At 47.7% G+C, this 22,040-nt stretch overlaps 1 protein-coding gene across 12 annotated transcripts in view; it reads left to right on the top strand.

The window, feature by feature from the left end:
- YEATS2 (YEATS domain containing 2) overlaps window positions 1–22,040 on the top strand; it is a 799,337-nt gene that overhangs the window by 626,528 nt on the left and 150,769 nt on the right. For 11 of the 12 annotated variants that reach the window (XM_029617009.1, XM_029617017.1, XM_029617008.1 and 8 more), the window contains one exon: window positions 20,670–20,743. The exons of the other annotated variant lie outside the window; for it this stretch is intronic. In XM_029617009.1, the coding sequence (XP_029472869.1) occupies window positions 20,670–20,743 (74 nt within the window). The remainder of the gene's footprint in view (window positions 1–20,669; window positions 20,744–22,040) is intronic. 12 annotated transcript variants of the gene reach the window in all.

Here is a 22,040-nt window from a genome sequence, read left to right as displayed (position 1 = left end):
GTCCAGGGCAGGGAAATCCGCCCACAAAGTCCTCCCAATGATGCCAAAGGAGCCCACTTCTCACCTCCCCGGATCGGAGGATGCCTCATGGACTTCTACGAGGAGTGAGCAGTTATCTCCATGGACCAGTGGGTGCTGGACACCATAAGAGACGGTTACGCCTTGGAGTTTGTCCGCTCCCCGAGGGACCGGTTCATCTTCTCCCCCTGCGGTTCGGATCTCAAGAGGATAGCAGTTCAACAAACACTAGACCGACTGCAGGAAAAAGGGGCCATCGTTCCCGTCCCCTTCGACGAGGTGGGCTTGGGCCACTATTCCATTTACTTCATAGTTTCCAAAAAGGACGGTTCCTTTCGGCCCATCCTGGACTTGAAGGAGGTGAACAAGGCCCTCAGGGTCAGCCGGTTCCGCATGGAGACTCTTCGATCAGTGATTGCCGCAGTGCACAAGGGAGAATTCCTCACTTCACTGGATCTCTCGGAAGCATACTTGCACATTCCCATCCTGCCGACTCACCGGCGGTATCTTCGCTTCAAGATTCTCGGTCAACACTTTCAGTTCAAGGCGCTTCCCTTCGGTTTGGCGACCGCACCTCGGACCTTCACAAAGATCATGGTAGTGGTGGCGGCGGCCCTCCGCAAGGAGGGTATCCTAGTACATCCGTACCTAGACGACTGGCTGATTCGAGCGAAGTCCTTCTCACATGGTCAGACCTCAGTGGCCAGAGTAGTACAATTCCTACGCTCTCTGGGCTGGGTGGTGAACCTTCCAAAGAGTTCCCTTGTGCCCTCGCAACACCTGGATTTCTTAGGAGCGAGCTTCGATACCCGGCGGGGTATGGTGTTCCTGCGCCAGGACAAGGCGCAAGCCCTGAGGGAGCACGTGTCTCGGTTTTCGGCTTTGGAAGAACCAACCGCCTGGAATTATCTGCAGCTCCTGGGAGTAATGGCCTCCACCATCGACATGGTACCCTGGGCGTTTGCACACCTGCATCCACTGCAGGCGTCCCTGCTATCCCGTTGGAAACCAGTCTCCCAGGAGTATCAGGTGATCCTGCCGCTTCCACCATTAGCTGTCGCAATGAAAACACCTCAGACGGTCTTCAGGGTGAAGCGTGCTCCCAGCTTTTTGGGCAGCCCCTTTTTTATTGTAAAATCATTACATACGTCACATATTTACTGCTACAATATTTCCACATAAATGTTTATGCTGACCTTTTACTACGTGGGTGCAAGTGGGCAGTAGGTGCAAGCGGTCAGTCTTCAGGCAGGGAGGGGGGAGGTCATTAGCTGGTCATGGGCATTTGTATTAAATTATCTAGGTGTGAAAAGCAAGTAGGTCATGAGCTATTCTGGGGCTGCAGAAAAGCTTGCACTAGATGTTTCCTGCTGACTTCCTGTTAGCTGGGGGCTGTTCATATGCTGCGGTCGGAGCAAACATTTTCTTTATACTAAGAGTAGGTTTAAGGAAAAAACAGTCAGACGTGGCAATGGAGTTTTTCTTCCCATGACGTGGTTTTCCAGCTGCCTGGAAAGCCAAACTCCTCCGCCACAATTAGCCAGGAAAAGCCTGGATTGGTGGCTTGTCCCCTCAGATGCGAGGGGACAAGCCACCAATCCAGGCTCGGGGAATCTCGCTCGAGGTTCCCAATTGGGTGGTGGTGACCACCGATGCCAGCCTCGCGGGATGGGGCGCAGTCTGCGAAAGAAGCGCCACGCAGGGGACTTGGACGCCAGAGGAGGCAAAGTGGCCGATCAATCGCCTGGAAACGAGAGCCGTGCGTTTCGCTCTCCAGCGTTTTCTTCCCCTGGTGCGACACAGAGAGGTGAGGATCCTCTCGGACAACGCCACCACCGTGGCCTACATCAGTCGTCAAGGGGGGACAAGAAGCAAGCATGTCTCCCTCGAGTCAACTCCCCTGATGGAGTGGGCGGAGAGCAATCTCGTCCGGATAGCGGCCTCTCACATCGCCGGGGTGGACAACGTTCAGGCGGACTTCCTGAGTCGTCAACAGCTAGACCCCAGCGAGTGGGCTCTCGCCGACGAGGCAATGCATCTCATCGTCCGTCGTTGGGGGACTCCACGCCTCGATCTAATGGCGACCTTTCTCAACGCCAAGGCTCCACGCTTCTTCAGCCGCAGAAGAGAGCGCGGCGTGGAGGGGATGGATGCCCTCGCCCTTCCGTGGCCGTCGGATCAACTGCTCTATGTGATTCCTCCTTGGCCTCTGGTCGGCAAGGTTCTCCGCAGGTTGGAACATCATCGAGGGACTGTAATTCTCGTCGCCCCGGAATGGCCCCGTCGGCCATGGTTCGCAGATCTACTTCAGATGACGGTGGACGGCCCACTTCTCCTGTCCCATCTTCCTCATCTTCTGCATCAGGGGCCGGTATTTTTCGAGCAGGCAGAACTCTTCTGTCTTGCGGCCTGGCTTTTGAACGGCGCCGTCTCCATCACAGAGGCTACCCGGAGACAGTGATCTCAACGATGCTTCATTCCCTCAAGCCTTCGACCTCCGTCGCTTACGTTCGAGTTTGGAAGGTCTTCGAAGCCTGGTGCTCCGACCGCGGGGTCCAAACCATGGAGGCGACTGTCCCGCTGATCCTTCATTTCCTACAGGATGGTTTGGATAAGGGTCTCGCCTATAATTCGCTCCGGGTTCAGGTGGCGGCCTTGAATGTCTTGGTACAGAAGGACTGCTCTCTACCCCTTCAGCCGGATATCGCACGTTTTCTGAAGGGTGCCAAACACCTACGGCCACCGGTCAGGGATCCTTTCCCTTCTTGGAGCCTCAACTTGGTGCTGCGAACGCTGTCGGGCCCTCCTTTTGAACCCCTGAGGGGGTCCTCCCTCAAGGACCTGACCCTCAAGACGGTTTTCCTGGTAGCCATCTCTTCTGCTCGCCTGATCTCAGAGCTCCAAGCCTTGTCCTGCCGGGACCCTTATCTGCGTTTCTCCGACTCCGGGGTTTCTCTTCGTACGGTGCCATCCTTCCTACTAAAGGTGGTCTCGGCCTTCCACGTCAATCAAACGGTGGAGCTTTCAGCGTTCGCTCCAGAGGAACCCCGGTCTCTCCGGCTCCTGGACGTCAAGCTTGTGCTGCTCCGTTACCTGGAGGTTACCAATGACTTCCGGGTATCCGATCATTTGTTTGTCCTCTGGTCAGGACCGAGGAGAGGTTCTCAGGCATCCAAGACGACTATTGCGCGCTGGATAAAGGACGCCATCTCATCGGCTTACATTGCGGCGGGGCGGGTGCCGCCTCGCAGCGTGTCGGCTCATTCCACGCGATCCCAAGCAGCGTCCTGGGCGGAATCTCGCTCCGTTTCCTCCCAGGAAATCTGCCGTGCGGCGACGTGGAAGTCGTTGCACACTTTTTCCAGACATTACAGACTACACCTGGCGCCTCAGTACACGGGTTCTTTTGGCGATCAAGTTCTCCGAGCAGGTATCTCAGGACCCCACCCGGTTTAGGGAAGCTTGGGTACATCCCACTGTCTGGACTGATCCAGGTACGAACAGGGAAAAGAAAATTATTCCTTACCTGCTAATTTTCGTTCCTGTAGTACCATGGATCAGTCCAGACGCCCGCCACTAGGGGTTTCATTAGGTCCTGCTCGGATTCTTCCAGGTAACTTTCATTCTGTTTGTCTCTGATTATTGTTACTGTTCACAGCTCCTCACAAGTTGACTGTTGGTGGTCCCGTTGACCGTTTGTTTACTTATATCTTTCTCTGTTCCTTTTTGGGGACGGATCTGGATCCAAAATGTTGTGTTTTGCTTTTGGGCTTTGCTATGCGTAATACTGAGCTCCAGCAGAGGGTGCACTACTCTATATGCTGACGCTCTCAAACTCTGTTCTGACTCCATCTGCTGGTCGGGGGATATAACCCACTGTCTGGACTGATCCATGGTACTACAGGAACGAAAATTAGCAGGTAAGGAATAATTTTCTTGTCTGAAGGTCTCACCATGCTCAAAATATAACCATTCCAGGGAAATTATACACCATCAGAAAATGTCGTCTTGTGAGTTTGCATCAACTTATTTTCTCTCAGAAGATATCACAAAGCAAGCCAGCAGCTAAAAGAAATATTACTGCTCCTCCTGTAAAATTAGTGTTCGTACCATAAGACTGAGAGGTTAAAAAGAGGAATGTGTGGAGGGTGATGAGTAAAAAGCAGAAGTAGTAAATACTTTTCAATATTCACCAATAATGAGATTGTATAATTACCACTGACTATCGTTAGAGTAGATACCCACTCTGTTTGTAAAAGTGTTAGCATGAAACTAGCTAAACTCAAGGTGAGCAGTTTACTGGGGCAGATAGCGTACATCCTAGGATAAGAAAACTCTGAGAAGTTCAGGCAGATCAACTGATATTTCTATCAGTCACTGTTATGATAGTGATTCCATTGGACTGGAGAAGAGCAGATGTCATCCTTTATAAAAGTGGAAATAGAGAGGAAGTCTTTAATTATAGGTCAGTTTGACTTTAGTGATGGGTAAATTAATGAAAACACTAATGAAGAGATAGGATAGTGAAATCATGACAGACCAGTCTGATCAATTTCTCTGATTGTATTGAGCACTGGATGTGCCCTACAGGAAAAGCCCCGTTATCTGACACTTGACTATTAGCATCTTGCCCTGGCAGCACTTTGGTGGAGGTGGTGGGGAATGACAGGAGAGGGATTGGATTAAGGAGCAGAATACTTTTCTCTATGGTGCTCTATCCAATCCAATATCACTCCACCCGCCCTGTTCCCTGCAATAGATAGGAGGGAAGGGGTGAGGAAGGGATATGATGAGGTGGAAGGGGCTGGATTTTGGAGCAGAGTAGCTTTTCTCTGCTGTACTTCGTAATCTGTGCACTGCAAAATCACCCCATCCCCTTCTGTTCCTTGCAAGAGATAGGAGGAGAATGGAAATGATAGGAAGCAGAGTTGCTCTCAGTTAACCAGTATATTTAACTGACACTGTCTATTCCTAGTGAAATTTTTACTGTACTTAGATTTAAGTAAAGCTTTTGACACTGTCCCACATAAGAGGTTCATAAATAGATTGAACATTCTGGGGTAGATCCCAAGGCAGTTGACGGGAATAGAAACAGTGATAGACAAGAAAGGGTACTGCTAAATGGATTTCACTCTAAGTAAAGAGGGGTTATCAGTGAATGCTTTGTGGATCTATCCTGCGACTGGCTCTCTTCAATATTTTCAAGTGATATTGCAGAGGCGTTATTAGGAAAGTTTTTTGTCTTTTTGCAGATATTAAGATCTACAGCAAAGTGGTAATTCCTTTTTGTCGCCCCAGACCAGTCCAGACGAAGGTTATGTTCTCCTGAAGGGCAGATGGAGGTAGAGACAACCTAGTTAGTTGACCATATGTAGGATACTGGGCTGACAGCCTGCCGGTATTCTGCCTCTAGCAGATGGTAGGATAGCACACACTATCTGCCCTGTAGTTCAGGTCTTAAGCCTGGTGAAGAAGAATTTCTTAGATATTGCGGGACACCTAGGTTGATAGACTTGGGGTTCTGAGCCTCTCCCAGTTGAGCAAGATCGAAAACAGGAGGCTTTTAAGGGAGCGACTTATTAGTGCACTGATCTGAGGGATTGCTCTGTCTATTCATCCTTTCCTTGCTCCCCTCTGGCTCTCCCCCTCCCTCCTTGGCCCTCCTGGTCTGATGTAGGCAGTGCCTACTAATAGTTTAACAAAAAAAAGGTCAAAGCAGTAGTTGGATTTCTAGTACCTCCCATGGCAGTGAAGATCTTGGAAAGGGGCAGAGAAGAGGCATATCGGGGCCAGCTAAACTTGGTGGCCAATGCAGTGTGTGCAACCTGTGCCGTACTGCGGTCAGAAACAGCATGGAGGAGGGGGAGCCAATGGTGCACTGGGACTTCAGGATGTGCTTGTTCCTGGGCAGAGTTTATTGCTGGTGCCTCTTCCACTATAGTGGGAATGGCAACCATTTTGGAGCCACAATGCTACACTGGAAAAGTGGAGATGCAGCTTCCAGGGGAGGTGGTATGGGGGACAGTTGCATTTGCTCCTGTTCTTGTGCTGGGCCTGTCTAGTGGGGCTCTGGGCACTATGCCTCAGTCTTTCACCCTTGATCCCTCTCTTTTCTGCATAATTTGCTTTATTATTGCACATTTCTTCTGCTGAAAGCAAGCTTCTGGTGTGGGTGCTACAGTGGCCCTTGGTATTCCCCAGGAAAAGAAGAACAGCAAGGAAATGTGCCCAGTAGGAACTGAAGGAAGAAAACTCTTCTCGGTCTGGAACATTTGGGATATCCATAAGGGGGTGATTTCAGGGAGACCCTAGAGGATGACAGAATTTCAAAGGAAGAAGAAGATTCTTTGCTGATCCACCTATTTAGAAAGGATGAGCTGCCTTTTCTGTTCTGGCATCCTTGGGCATAATGATAGATTCTGTTGAGGAGAGCATGTCTTCAGAGGATCCTATCATGGCAGGCATGAAGGAAGCCTGCTAAATCTTTTCCTTTTACATCAGGTGATCAAGCAGTTGGTTGCTGTGGAATAAGTCTCTCCAGATACAAGCTTGTTGGAAAGGTGAAGGGAAGGATCTACTCTTTGCTGTATAGCTGAAGACTTTGCAGGTAAATGCATTGGTGTTTGCAATCACTAGGAAGACCACTATCCTCATAGAAGGTGGTATAGTGCTCAAGGATGCTCAGGATCACAAGATCAAATCCCTGCTCAAGCAAACCATTGTTTGAGGTCTCTGGATTGGCACCACAGGCGGTTCTCTGTATTGATTGTAATCAGAGCATGTCTACAATGGTCTTAGCAACTTCAAGACAGGTTGTTGGGCGTAGCAGGTACAGACCTGGAGATACTGATGCAGTTAGAATTGGATTCAGCCTTCCTAGCAGATGTATAATATGATCTTATGTGGGCATCCACACAGAGCATAATCATGGTGGTGGCTGCTTGCTCTGGCTGAAGAACTGGATGGCTGATTTGGCCTCCAAGTACACCTTGCCAGACTCTCTTTTAAAGAGAAGCTCTTTGGGGGTGATTTGGAGTAATTGGTCAAGGATTTGGGGGAGCCTACGTCTCCCAGACTACAGGAAGATAGTCAAGGAGTTTGCCTGGGCTACTCCAGCTAGGACTCACTGCCCTGGGAAAGCCTCCACCCCTTATTGAAACCGTTATTTCATAGGTCACAGCCCTGTTGGGGTGACGGAAGAGATGGGGACGTAAGTGGTGCCAGTGGCGCACCCATAGTTTCCAGCGATAGTTAGGAAGCACTCTCTCCAGACGTTCAGATAGATGGTCGCTTTTCCATGTTTTACCAGAAGTCAGCCCAGATTACTTCAGAATGGTGGGTTCTGGAGGTCATGAGAGACTGTTACGCCTTAGAATTTTCCCAGTTGATTTCAGATATCTTTATGGTGTCCCCCTGCTGCTGCCATCTAAAGCAGGAGGTGGTCCATATTACCCTGGGTCAGCTCTGTCACATAGGAGCCGTGACCATAGTGCTGGTGTTGAAGTGGGGATGGTAAGGTATTCTATTACTTTGCAGTATAAAGGATCCCAAAAAGAGGAACACGGGGAAGAATACCTGGTGAGGCTGAGGGAGAAGAAAGAAATCAGGAAAACTAAAAGTCAAATGGAAGAAAGGGTTGCCAAAGAGGTAAAGCAAGGTGATAAAATAGTTTTCAGATATATCAAAGAAAGAAGGAAGGCCTAAGTGGTATAGTAAAATTGAAAGGTGACAAAGAGCGATGTCTAGAGAGAAACTAAAGAAATGGCAGAAATATTAAACACATTTCAGTTCAGTGTTCACTAAAGAAGATCCTGGAGAAGATGCAACTCCATTTACAGAAGAGAATGTATGGAAAAAGCCAGGAAAACTGAAAGTGGACAAATCGTGGTGCTGGATGAGGTACATCCCAGGATACTAAGGGAGCTCAGATGTGTGGCAGGTCTGCTGAAAGACCTGTTCAATAGATCCCTGGAAACAAGAATGGTGCCGCAAGATTGGAGAAGAGCGGTTGTGTCCCACTTCACAAGTGGTAGAGAAGAGGCTGGAAACTACAGGATGGTTTGCCTCATCCCCACAGTAGTGAGAAAATTAATGGAGAGACTGATGAAGGAAAGAATAGTGAAATATCTACAATCCAGTGGGTTGCTGAACCTAAGGCAGCATGGATTCACCAGGGGAAGGTCCTGCAGACAAATATGATTGATTTTTTTTTTTTTGTTTGTTTTTTTGATTAGGTGATGAGAATTGGATCAAAGAAGAGCACTAGATGTGATTTACTTGGATTTCAGAAAAACATTTGATACAGTCCCACATAGGAGGCTAATGAATAAATTGAGAAGCTTGGTAGTGGCGTCAAGGTGGTAGAGTGGATTACAAACTGGTTGACTGACAAGAGACCGTGTATAATGGTAAATGGAACCTACTCTGAAGAGAGAACAGTGTTGAGTGCCACAAGGTGTTTAGCCTTCATGCTTTCTCCGGCAGGGAGAAAAAGGAGAATTGGATTCAGATGATAGCTAACGCTGCGCCCTGACTCTTATGGTCTAGGGTATTGATATGCAGCTAGTATGTAAAAAGTCCAGGACTGTTTCTATGGCCAAGTCCAAAAGCAAAGCACATTCAAGCAGCATTGTCTGAATTATCAAGAAGGCTGCTTACCCCATAACATTTTTCTAGCAGTAATTTTGGTATGGGTTTGACAGTTACTTGGTTTTGATTGTAAACATTACTACTCTTAACATAAAGCTTGGGGGAAACCTGCATGGAGCAGCAGTTACTACTATTACAAACTTGCTAGGCAGGTTGGATGGACCATTTGTTCTTTTTCTACTGTCATTTCTGTATTACTATGTTTGTGGTTCCCAAGAAGGAGGGGCCCTCTCAGATTTGAAGCAGTCAACAGGGCGTTGCAAATGCCTTGTTTCTGAATCAAAATGTGAGTCTCAGAGACTACCTGCAGTTCTGAATTCTTGTCAGTTGCCCTAGACTTGGTGAACTTGGCAAGGGGTTCACATGTGTTCTTTACAGATATCGTTTCTGTCTCAGTGAGTGCTACAATTGTACGTCTACTCCATAAGACTTCCCCTATTTGCAGAGACCAGGGTCAACCTGGTCTGGTGGCTAAATATGAAGGATCTGGAAATGGGACTAGATCTGGAATCCCCTTCTTGGATAATAGTCGCAAAAGATGCTAGTCTTTATGGATGAAGAGCCCACTGAAATCAGGTTATTCAGAAGGACATAGAGTCCTCTAGAAACCAGTTTGTCTTTCACTCATTTAGAGACGAGCCATAAGACGGGCATTACAGGAATTCATTCCAGTTGTTCAGACAGCTGTACAAATCCTGTCGGACAGTACTTGGCATATGTCAATCTCCAGGGCAGAGCCAGTAGTTCACAGATGGCTGAAGATATGAGTCTTCTCATTCGTTAGGAGGAGAAGCACTTAAGAGTGCTTTCCACAACTCATGTAACAGGTATAGAGAATATCCAAATGGATTTTTTTTTGAGTCTGCACACTGTGGATCCAGAAGAATGGATCCACAGTGAGGCTTTGTCCCTGACTGTGTCCAGATGGGAAAGACCAATTATGGATTTAATGGCAACCAAGGAGAATGCAAAAATGGATAGCTGTAGAAGATGATGGAGCTCAGAAGATCTGGATGCACAGTCTTCTCTGTGTCTTTCCACCATGTCCCCTTGCAGTCCTTCAGAAAGTAGCCAGAATGCAGAATCTGGTGGTCTTGGTGGTGCCTGACTGGCACAGATACCCATGATTTGTGGACCTCATGAGAATAAAGGAGGGAGAACTTCTGAGGCTTCTTCAGGATAGAGGCCATTTAGTGCAGTTGCCATTAATGCAAAAAGACACAGCTGTGCTTTATCTTGTGGTCTGGCCATTGAAAGGGTGCACTTAACTAGGTAGTGCCCACGCTTTTACAGGCCTGATAGAGATCCACTTCTTTGCCTGTCAAGATTTGGCGGGTTTCTGAAACTTGGTGCTTGGAGAGGGTGATTTCCCCTTTCAAGACATCTGTGGTACAATTTTAACTTTTTCTCAAGTGGTCATGGAGAAGGGTCTGTGCTTAATTCTCTCAAGGTGCAAGTTCTGGCTACCACCTGCTACAGGGTGTATTTTAAAGGTTCACAATTTGCAACTCACCCAGACGTTTCATGTTTTCCTAAGGGGGTGAAACATATTCGCCCTCCTAGAAGGGAACTGGTTCCTCGTGGAGTCTGAGTTTGGTTTTGAGCCTCTCAAGGGGACATCTGAAAGATCAGATCTTGAAAATGTGTTTTAGTGGTTATATGTTCAGCAGTTTTGAAATTGCAAGCTCTTTTCTATAGAGAACCTTTTCTGAAGTTTACAGAAACGGTGTTGATTGTTCAGTACGCACTCATTCAATACCGACCCAAAAATATCTGTGAAACAAAATTTTTATTATAGCAAGAAAGGCAAGTAATAGAGTTGCTTGGGAGTAGCAGGCTTCGCCAACAAAGAGGGGAAGTCCCAAACCTACTCAGTTCTACCTCCACGAAGCCTTTACTTATATGTAATTTATTTTTACAATCTTTGTTTTTCACTGTCCATGCCTTGACTGATTTCAACATTCCTCCAATCACAGGTTACCAGTCTTCAGCTCAGGTTTCTGTGTACGTGCAACTTTCCTTGTGCCAGCTTGTCATCCTTTATCAAGCTCAACATGCAAAGTCCAACAGTTACGTGTCTTAGATTTCCAGCATAAGCAGTTATATACATCCCCCTCTTGAAGGATTCTGCCTAGAGATCCTTCACAAAAAGTCTAGGCCTATATCTGGCTGTCTTAGGTTGTCCCCTGCAAAATATTCTAATAAATTTCCCAAGAGATCTTACCATCATAACCTAGCATACTGTTTATACCGAGTTTTACATGACATAATAGGGGTCTGCATAAATCTCAGTATCATTTTCCAGACAGAGCTGCATAGGTTGAAGTGATCTGTGTTTCCACAGTATTTGCATACATCACTTTATCAAGTGACACTGATGAAGTTAAACGATGTTGATATTGTGAAATAAATGAACATGATACATATAGTTTATCTTTTTTGCCTAAGGTGTTTTTACAGTTTCATCTAAACCAGATGGTTTTCCTCCCTTCCTTCAGGAAGAAGTTCTTAGCAGAAAGATTTAAGGAGTTCCACCCATTGGATCCTCCTGTGATATTTTAAAGCAACCAGTTCCTTCAGGAAATCAAATCATTTGTTCATCCTTTTTGGTGGATGAAGGAAGGGGGAAGGTAGCTTCTAATGCTTCAGTAGCGCACAAGATCAAGGAAGCTATTGGCTAAGTGTATGTTTCCAAGGGTCTACTGTTTCGCAGAGATCTTGGCTCATTCAGCCAGAACTCAAACTCATCTTGGCCAGAGCTTTGGCTAGTTTCTTTGCCAGAGATCTGCTGGAAAACTATGCATTTCTTTACAAAGCAATATTGTCTGGATGTTTGAACCAAAGAGGATGCCATATTTTGGCTTGTGTTTTGAGAATGGGGCTGGCAATATCCCATTCAATCTGAGGGATGACTTTGGTACATACATCCCCTTCATCTGGACTGGTTTAGCAGGACAAAACGGAAGGAGAAATGTAATGTTCTCACAGGACAAGCAGGATGGTAGTCCTCACAAATGGGTGACATCGAGGATGGAGCCCTGTACGGAAAACTTTTCTGTCAAAGTTTCAACAAGCTTTGACTGACACTGGCACACTGGGTGCACTGAGCATGCCCAGCCTGCAATTATCCCTGTGAGCCACAGCATAGCGGTTGGAGCTCTGTGAGGATTTTTTAACTAATTACCTCATGGAAACACTTAACTTTTCACTTCAAAAAACACTTTTCCCTGCACAGGTCTCCCTCCGCGTACGTTTTTACGACGCTCGGTGAGTACTAATTCTTATTTTTCGGTCGGTTCCTGTCACTATCTTAAGGCTGTTAACTGACTGAAGCCTTCCCTTCCCCCATTTTTCAGTTAGCTTTAAACAGCTTGCGAGTATCTCTGTGACACTCTGCTTGCTTATGCTAGTGGGGTAGGGATTTTTTCCTTAACTTTAGGACCTCTGTAGCTTCAAGTCCTTCGTTCCCTGGTACCCTCACGCAGTCGATACCCTATCGCTACACCGGGACCCTCCTAAACCGCCCTGGGCTTTTATATGTCATCAGCGCCCCTCCCCCCACGGTGCCCTGATGCCTTTATCCATGTTTTTTGCTTTTCAGTGCTACCAGGCTTTTTCCTCCTACGCACTGTTTTTTTCCTTGGGCTTCCTCGGTGCCGTCCCTAACCCGGATGCATGCCATTGACGCACACGCTGTTAGTCACTGCCATGCATACTCGGGTCGCCGCCACCGCTGCCCGAGACACTTTTTAACGATCCCAGGGTCACTTCAATCGATGCCACCCCCCTTTTTGGGGATGCCATCGATGCCCCATCCTCCCCACCGATGTCCAGCCCTTTTCCATCGGTGGGCATCGGTGCCACATCGATTCGTCGGTGGGCATCGATGCCGGATGGTCCCCATCGGTGGACATCGGTGCCGGATGGTCCCCATCGATGGACATCGGTGCCGGATGGCTTGTCCGTCGATGGCATTGGTGCCGGATGGCCGTCCGTCGATGGCATCGGTGCCAGGTCCTTTTGCATCGATGGACAACCGATGCCCAGGTGTTTCACATCCATGGGCATCTATGTTAGAATGCATCCATCGAGGGCAGTCGATGCCAGGCTGCTCCCATCGGTGAAATTCGATGCCCAGGTGGGTCCCATCGGTGGGTATCCATGCCGGCTCGATTCCGTGGATGGGCGTTGATGCCAATGCCAGCCTTATGGCTGGCATCGATGCCCATGCCGATTCCAGGACTGGCGTTGATGCCGGGATGGAATTCATCGACTGGGAGATCCATGCCATCGATTCCATACGTGTCCATATCGATGCCACCGACACACGTGTCTGGGGCACCGATGCCATGTACACTTGGAAATCTGAGTCTGTCCAAATCGATACCGTCAACGTCTGTGGCCCTATAGTTGATGCCCGTGGCCATGCCACAAACGGCATAAATGCCCGCCTCCATGCATCGATGCCCTCGACACCTCCGTTTTCCTTCGGTGTCCTTGACGCCCTATTGATTCGACTTCGACTCAGTCGATGCCGGTATCTTTTTCAATAACGGCAATGTTTTTTCGATTATTCGATTCTAGGGATGTGAATCGTTTAAGACGATATTAAAATTATCGGACGATAATTTTAATCGTCTTAAACCGTTATGGAACACAATACAATACAGATTCTAACGATTTATCGTTATAAATCGTTAGAATCGTGAGCCGGCACACTAAAACCCCCTAAAACCCACCCCCGACCCTTTAAATTAAATCCCCCACCCTCCCGAACCCCCCCCCCCCCAAATAACTTAAATAACCTGCGGGTCCAGCGGCGGTCCGGAACGGCAGCGGTCCGGAACGGGCTCCTGCTCTGAATCTTGTCGTCTTCAGCCGGTGCCATTTTCCAAAATGGCGCCGAAAAATGGCGGCGGCCATAGACGAAAAAGATTGGACGGCAGGAGGTCCTTCCGGCCCCCCGCTGGACTTTTGGCAAGTCTCGTGGGGGTCAGGAGGCCCCCCACAAGCTGGCCAAAAGTTCCTGGAGGTCCAGCGGGGGTCAGGGAGCGATTTCCCGCCGCGAATCGTTTTCGTACGGAAAATGGCGCCGGCAGGAGATCGACTGCAGGAGGTCGTTCAGCGCCTCCTGCAGTCGATCTCCTGCCGGCGCCATTTTCCGTACGAAAACGATTCGCGGCGGGAAATCGCTCCCTGACCCCGCTGGACCTCCAGGAACTTTTGGCCAGCTTGTGGGGGGCCTCCTGACCCCCACGAGACTTGCCAAAAGTCCAGCGGGGGTCCGGAAGGACCTCCTGCCGTCCAATCTTTTTCGTCTATGGCCGCCGCCATTTTTCGGCGCCATTTTGGAAAATGGCGCCGGCTGAAGACGACAAGATTCAGCGCAGGAGCCCGTTCCGGACCGCTGCCGTTCCGGACCGCCGCTGGACCCGCAGGTTATTTAAGTTATTTGGGGGGGGGGTTCGGGAGGGTGGGGGATTTAATTTAAAGGGTCGGGGGTGGGTTTTAGGGGGTTTTAAATGTGCCGGTTTTTCGATTTTTCGATTTTATTAACGATTTTTCATTCACGATATTTTACCCCCCCAAACGGCAACAATACGATTCCCTCCCCCTCCCAGCCGAAATCGATCGTTAAGACGATCGAGGACACGATTCACATCCCTATTCGATTCCACATCGTTTCAAAGATACCTATGCCACTGCTGTCAGTGCCCGTCACTGTCATCATTCTCCTGGCCAGTCATCGACGATTTTTCATACCCATTTTGATGATATCCTCGAAGCCCCTTAGGTTGCCTTCAATATCGTCAATACCGACATAGCACCGCCACATAATACCCTCGCCTCCTCACATTGCTCCACGCTTTGGGTTCTTTTTTAAGCCCCGTATTAGCTTAAGACACTCCATTGTGTCAGGAGCAGAGCAGGCGTGCTGACAGTTCGTCATCGATCGCCTTCCAGGACGACGAGGGCTTCCATCTCGGCGCTGGGGAAAGACCGGGCCGAGCACCGTGGCACCCATCATCGCCGACATCGTGATCGTCCGCCGCTGACGCCATCCAGCACATCGGTGCCATCCTTCTCCAGGCTGGACAACGCTCGGGCAGAGCGACATCACCACTGCCATCAGCACTGTTCCTACAGTTTTGGCAGTCCTTGGTAATCCAGAACTTCCGGATCCAGGTCCGACAGCTTCTGCATTGGCGTCACGACACATCGAGCCGCTGTGACGAGGGAAGGGAACATGAGTTCCGTTAGGGCTCCTCTGTTCCTGGCGTGCCCCACCGTCAAGTGTTGTGGGACTATGGCCATCTGTTACACTTAGCAGTCTAAACGCCACTCACGCCTGGCCTGTCTCCTCTGTACCTGTGCCACCATACCGGGTTTCAGAGCAAGATGGACGTTTACGTCCCCGGCCTTACCCTCGAGGACTCCGAGACCGTCGGAGTCAACAATCTTCACCGGCTCGTCTTGCGGCGATCCACGTCGGATGGTAAGTACCCCCCTCGGCGGCATTCCCATAGAGTTGTGTTCTCCCATTCGGACCGTGGTTCGAAAAGTTCTGGGTCATGTGCCTTTTAGAACTGTATTAGTGTCACATATCGCTATGTTAGCTATGTTAGCCACAATATCAGGAGAACCCCTCTATCTTCTTGGGATTGCAGCAGGGCTTCTTCTCTTGTCAGTAACAAGTCCCTGTGCCGACCAATGCTCTGACTCTTGGTTCCCTCCCAACCAAGGTCCAGCTGCATTGGCTGATCTGCTAAACATGAGATTCAGCAACCATTGCCCCATGTACAAGTCCACCTTGAGGCCTGGCCCACAGGGTCTCAGTGTCTCCTTGTACAGCATACAGAAATGCGGGTACCAACTTACCGCTCACACACCTGCAGGAGCCTACATGATATCCTCCATTGGGACACCTCCTGGTCTCCCATCTGGTCAGATATCAGAGCGGCCACCCCACCTTGTACCAAAGTCCCGGTACACTCCCCCAGGCGCTACGAAGTGCAGAGGGGAGAAGGGAGGGGGGTTGGGGAGTTTTAATTGCACTATTCTTTCTTTTAACAGAAAATAGTTACTCTCCGCACATCCTGGACCTAAGAAAATCCAACTTTCTTTAGACGTCACAGGTACAATGGTATCTTTGGTTACCATCACTCCATACTGCAGTAAGTACATTATTTTAATGTTTCTATGTGCTTTATGGTGAGTCAACATTACAACCCCAAGCTCTGCCGCTGGCACCAGCTTCGGTAAGTGAACTGTCTCTTGCATCACTGTTGGTGAATGCTGTTTTCTCTGCGGAGTGTAACATCATTCACTTTCCTTGCATAGACTACTGCTAACCACTTTCAGTACATGCAAGGAGCTCTCACTTTTTTCAGGATTCACTATACATTTACTAACTGGGATTACTGTCACTGCCATAAATCCCTTCTGTAACACTTCTGGACACCACAGTCTTAAGACCCTCTTGTCCAGCATGCGCACAGACATTCTGATACATTGTTATATGTCCCTGCGCATATTTTCCATAACCTCAGCCTTTCAACTTTTCATGGTTGGGCTATGGGGTTTCTTCCCACTATGCATTTTTCTCATAATTCAAAACTGCTATGGGTTATATTCAGTGACATTCTATACTCAATGGACCTAAGTGGTTTCATTGCTTTCGTCCCTGATTCTTATCCCAGTTCGAATTAGGACCTAGTCTCCTTCGACTCATGCTCGCAATTCCTTAGGGTTATAAAGTTTCTCCTGAAAGCTGTCAACCCATTATGCATCTATTGCACTCCAGCATAGTTTCTCATAAACTTCCTGGACGTTGCACACCATGAGTTATGCCCTTATGCCTTCCAATACTGCTTTTGCAACAATTCTTTGTGCATACAGACAGACAGCATAGGGACAATGTGCTTTCCAACTCATAAGCACGCATTACCTCTTAGCTGCTCTGCTAGACAGCTGCGCAGCTCTACCCTTGGCCCTTGTTCACTTCATGCGTCCTTGGGCCACATATCTAAGAGATTTAATGAACGCTCTATCAGACCTTCTCCACGTAGGTTCTATCCTCTCGGAATGGTCTCAATTACATGTGTACAGGGCAAATCTTTTAAACGCTGAGTTTACTAAACTTTCCTCCTCGGCGTCCTGCATCATTCCATACGATTGCACAGGTTCTGCTCCCTGCACATGTTTCCTATGCGTTCCCTTAGATGCCTTTTCTTCCATCAAAGGCCTCTTCAATATATCTCTTCTGCTGCCTCTCGTAGCCAGCATTTCTTCTAATGTTGAACTGGGATGGGGTTCAATATTCTTTCTTCCCCACTCCCTGACTGAGATCAGTATGCTTTCCATACTTCTCAATCCATCATATCAGTAACCTTTTATTCTCTCACCAGTCAGTCCCCAATCATAGACTTACTGATGTTCTTAGGTTCTGGTAGCGTCACAAAACCTTCTAAACATAAATCTTGCCGTTTAATATGGCAGCTTTACCTCCTGACGCTAAAAAAAAAAAAAAAAAAAAAAAAGAGGTATTACCCCTTTTACTTTTTCCACCATTTTTCTTACTCCCTCGGATTCTGTTCTCCAGACATCCTCCACATAGATACACCTTTCTCTTAGGAGGTGTATCGTTTTGGGAGTTGGGTTCCCCCGTTTTCGGTAATCCTCTCTGAGTCGGCTTACCATGGATTATCCACTTATAAAGCCGCCTCTATTTCTCTAATCCCGGAATGACATATATATTCTCCTTATAAGTCTCATACATTCTACGTTTGAGCCTTTCCATTCCTCTCTTCCACAGTTTGGCAAGGGAACTTCTTTCCCTCTTAATGTCATTCCTGCCAGCAGGGTCCGTGAGTTATGCACTCTTTCCATACTCACCTGACTCCGTTCCTCTGCCACTGAGTAGTTCTACGCATTCAACTTTCTATCCTTTTCAGGTAGATGTTGTATCTCTTTTCCTCAGGAAATACTCTATTAATTTTCCTAACCTCTCTCTCTCGCCCTAGGGAGACTGGGTTTTTCCACATTCCTGGACAGTAATGCTGCGCTTACATTCTATCTACATTGCACTGCATTCCATGTGAATTCCACTTGACTCTTTCCTTCATGCAAGGGTCAAGCTGCTACTTCCAGTGGGCCACACAGACCTAATCCTTCTGATTAGTGGTCTATATTTCCTTTCCTACCAACAAGCAGACATTTCACCTACAACACTGTGGGTATCCACATACTGTTGTGTCCGTCTTAGCCTTAACAGCTTCCCTTTGGTTACTGCTGCTTGTACTTTTTTATCAGGCTGCAGCCTGGAGTCCTCTCCATACCTTTGCAGCCTATTAGTGCTTACATTTGACTAGCCGGCAATGCTCCATTTTGGCCAGTCCGACTACTCTTACCTTTTTCAATTCACTACCCAACATCCTTCCACGAACCCATTATGGTGTTGCGGATGCCCTCCGTTCCCATTTCCCACCTCAGTCTTACGCCTTTGCGCATCTGCGGTGTATCTGGTGCATTCCCGGGCATCCTCAGCTCGGTACTCACCCATTTGTGAGGACTACCATCCTGCATTGTCCTGTGAGAAAGCAAATGTTTGCTTACCTGATGTAACAGGTGTTCTCACAGGACAGCAGGATGTTAGTCCTCACGAAACCCGCCCGCCACCCCCGCGGAGTTGGGTCTGTATACTTTTATTTTAGTTTCGCTTGCGCTTTTTAGCTATAAGACGAGACTGAGGGAGACACCTGTGGCTCACAGGGATAATTGCAGGCTGGGCATGCTCAGTGCACCCAGTGTGCCAGTGTCAGTCAAAGCTTGTTGAAACTTTGACAGAAAAGTTTTCCGTACAGGGCTCCATCCTCGATGTCACCCATTTGTGAGGACTAACATCCTGCTGTCCTGTGAGAACACTTGTTACATCAGGTAAGCAACATTTGCTTTACCTGTTAATTTCCTTTCCTTGAGTCCTGCCAGACCAGTCAGCCCTCCCAGACTGAGGAATGATTCACTTTGTCACTCTGTAGAAATTCTTTGTTTCTGACTTTTATTTTTCTAAGTGTCTTTGTAATTCCATTGTTTATAGGTTTCAGCGTATGAGTCTGTTAGGCTTCTTGTTAGTAAGTCTCCCAAGGTTTGCGAGATCGCTTCTGGACGTCTCGCTGCGCTCCCTGGTGTGTGGAAGATTTATGTTTGTTTCAGAAAATATTGGCAGGCTAACGTCGGCACGTGACCCCCATATAGGATGACATTGGCAAACTGGTTGTTCTCTGCCTCCATCTGCTGGTAGGGGAGTATAATCCATTCATCTGGACTGATCTTGCAGAACTCAAGTAAAGGACGTTAGCAAGTAAGACTAAATTTCTTCTTCCTAATGGAAGAGACAAATTGAGGAGAGATCTAAAGAGATTTGAGATGTGGTCAAATGCTTAGTTCAGTGCAAAAAAGTGTAGTGTCATGCATCTGGAGTTCAAAAATCAAAGGGGAGCAGTATATGGTTGTGGGGTGTGGAGGGGGAATGTGATATTGCTGATGAACAAATGAGGGAGATATTAGAGCAATCATATTTCATGACCACACTGTTGAGAAGGCTGTGGCCAGAGTCAGAAAAACTGTAGAGTGCATAGGACAGAAATGAGATAAGCATGCAGGGGGGTAACTTGATGGTATGGTGGTTACTACCCTTAGCAGAAGGCATGGAGATTACTACTGCTTTTAATGCAACTGCAGCATTGCTCCCCACTTAGATGGCAGGGGAATAAGAGGAATAGGATTCAGACAACAGAGGGCCCCGACTTCCATGGTCTGGGATACAGTTAGGTGGACATAAGGAAAAAAAAGCATAGGACTGCTTCTATGGCCAAGTCCTAAAGGAAACGAAAAAAGTGTACTTGGGGGTAACTTGCTGGTGCAACAGTTACTACCCTTAACCAATAAGCTTTGATACTTTTGATGCAACTCCAACATTGTTCTCTGCTTCAGCGTCAGGGGGAAAGGGGAATTGGATTTAGACAGCAACCAATGAGGGCCCTGACTTTTCTGGTGTGCAGAACTGATGAGCATGGGGGTAACCAGCACAGAGCAACAATTACTACCCTTAACAAGGCATGAGATTACTACCCTTAACCAATAAGCTTTTGATGCTTTTGAAGCAACTGCAGCATCTCCTTCAAAGGAAAGGGTTGTGGGCTGAAAGGAAAAAGACTAAAGAGGTTAGGACTTTTCAGCTTGGAGAAGAGACGGCTGAGGGGGGACATGATAGAGATGTTTAAAATCATGAGAGGTCTAGAACGGGTAGATGTGAATAGGTTATTTACTCTTTCGGATAATAGAAAGACTAGGGGGCACTCCATGAAGTTAGCATGTGGCACATTTAAAACTAATCGGAGAAAGTTTTTTTAACTCAACGCACAATTAAACTCTGGAATTTGTTGCCAGAGGATGTGGTTAGTGCAGTTAGTATAGCTGTGTTTAAAAAAGGATTGGATAAGTTCTTGGAGGAGAAGTCCATTACCTGCTATTAAGTTCACCTAGAGATTAGCCACTGCCATTAGCAACGGTTTACATGGAATAGACTTAGTTTTGGGGTACTTGCCAGGTTCTTATGGCCTGCATTGGCCACTGTTGGAAACAGGATGCTGGGATTGATGGACCCTTGGTCTGACCCAGTATGGCATATTCTTATTTTCTTAGGAATTTGGATTCAGACACAACCAACACGAACTATGACGTTTTTACATTCTGGGGTATTGATGCCCAGACAAAAAAAAACACAGCTTCTACAGCTAAGTCCATAAGCAAAGCATGTCAAACAAAACTGACTGATATATGGGGGTAACCTGCATGGTGCAACAGATAATACTATGAAAAGCTTGCTGGGCAGTCTGGATGGACCATTGGTCCTTTTCTGCTGTCATTTCTAAGTTTCTATGTAAAAAGGGAGCTTTAATAGATGAGGCATGAACATGATTAATGTTATTCCTTCTTTGCAGCACAGAACATTTAGAGAACATCCAACAACTTTTAACTGCAGTAGTGAAGAAGATCCCTTTAATAGCTTCAAAAAGTAAGAGCATAGAGCAAAAACTTATTATTCTGCAAAATACTTTTAAATCTAGGTATTCCCTAGAATCGGTGATTCTCAACCTAGTTCTCAGGGCATACATAGCCAGTCAGGTTTTCTGGATATCCACAGTCAATATGCATGAAATAGATTTGCAGGACTGGATTGAGAACCCTTGCCCTAGAAGACAGGATGCCCCTGAAATCATCCTTATTTCCTGTACGTACCCGGATCAGTCCAGACCATGGGTTATGCCTCCCTTCCAGCAGGTGGAGACGGAGAAAAGCTGGTGTACCTCCTGCATCCCTTCAGTATTTCTCTTGTCTCCAGCAGATGGAGGCCGTGCAAACCCCCTGCAGTCCTGCCCTGTTTCTGGGGTTTAGGCTATCCCTTAAAAGTAACTAAGAGTGAACTAGCTATAAGTTGTGGATCAAGCAAGTTTAAAAAAAAAAAAGAAGACAGAAAAAAGTTCTTCTGCAGAGTTCCCTATCCTCCCAGGGGGTTGTTAGATCCTGCGGGGTCATCCTCTCTGGTGGCAGGTTATTGGAGCTGGGGTTGGTAACTCCGCGGGGCTCCTGACAGGTAAGGAGCAGGGGGAAGAGATTACTGGTGGTCCAGTCCCTCCTTTACCTTGTGCTGTTTCTGAGCATTGTTTAAAAATGAATAAAAATCCACAATTTTGAAAAATTTTCTTTTTTGGTCTGCTGCAATCCAGGACCCCTCCCCATCGGAAACGCTGCGTTTTTGACAAATTTCCCCGCGTTTTTCATGTTTTTTGGGCTGTTCCCCCCCCCCCCCCACCCCCACGATGCCGTGACCATCTTTCTGTGTGGCATGTGGTGAATCCACCGTGTGGCTTTCTAGGGCTGGTGTTTGCTCCTGCTGCCTCCCTGGAGGGGAAGGCAGTTATTTTACAGGATCTGCAGCAGTAACCAAGCCTTGAGGGGCTTCAAAACTATCTGCTCAGAGGGAGCTTCAGGCTGATCCTTTCTCCCTCAGTGCAGGGACGGCGGCCATCATAAGCACATTTTCTGCAGCTCAGGCAAAAACTATGAGGGAGGGGGAGCTTCCCCCAGCACTGTCTCCGGTCCCTGCCAGTCCTGATGATACTTTAGATCCAGGGCCAGGATTTTTGGCAGGAGGATCCTGTTTACCCAGGGGACAGGATATGGATTCTGATTCTTTTTCTTCAGACTTTGTCCTCCTTATGCATAAAGCATTTTTGGCTTCCAGGTCTCCACAAGGTGGTGCTTTGCCCATGAGACCTGCCCCAAGGTAGCCAAGAGCATGTGCCTGCGTC

Source organism: Rhinatrema bivittatum, chromosome 9, assembly GCF_901001135.1.
Source record: "Rhinatrema bivittatum chromosome 9, aRhiBiv1.1, whole genome shotgun sequence".
In the NCBI taxonomy this organism is placed as follows: domain Eukaryota; kingdom Metazoa; phylum Chordata; class Amphibia; order Gymnophiona; family Rhinatrematidae; genus Rhinatrema; species Rhinatrema bivittatum.
Note: the sequence above shows the minus strand (reverse complement) of the source record. Positions and strands in the feature narration are given on the sequence as shown.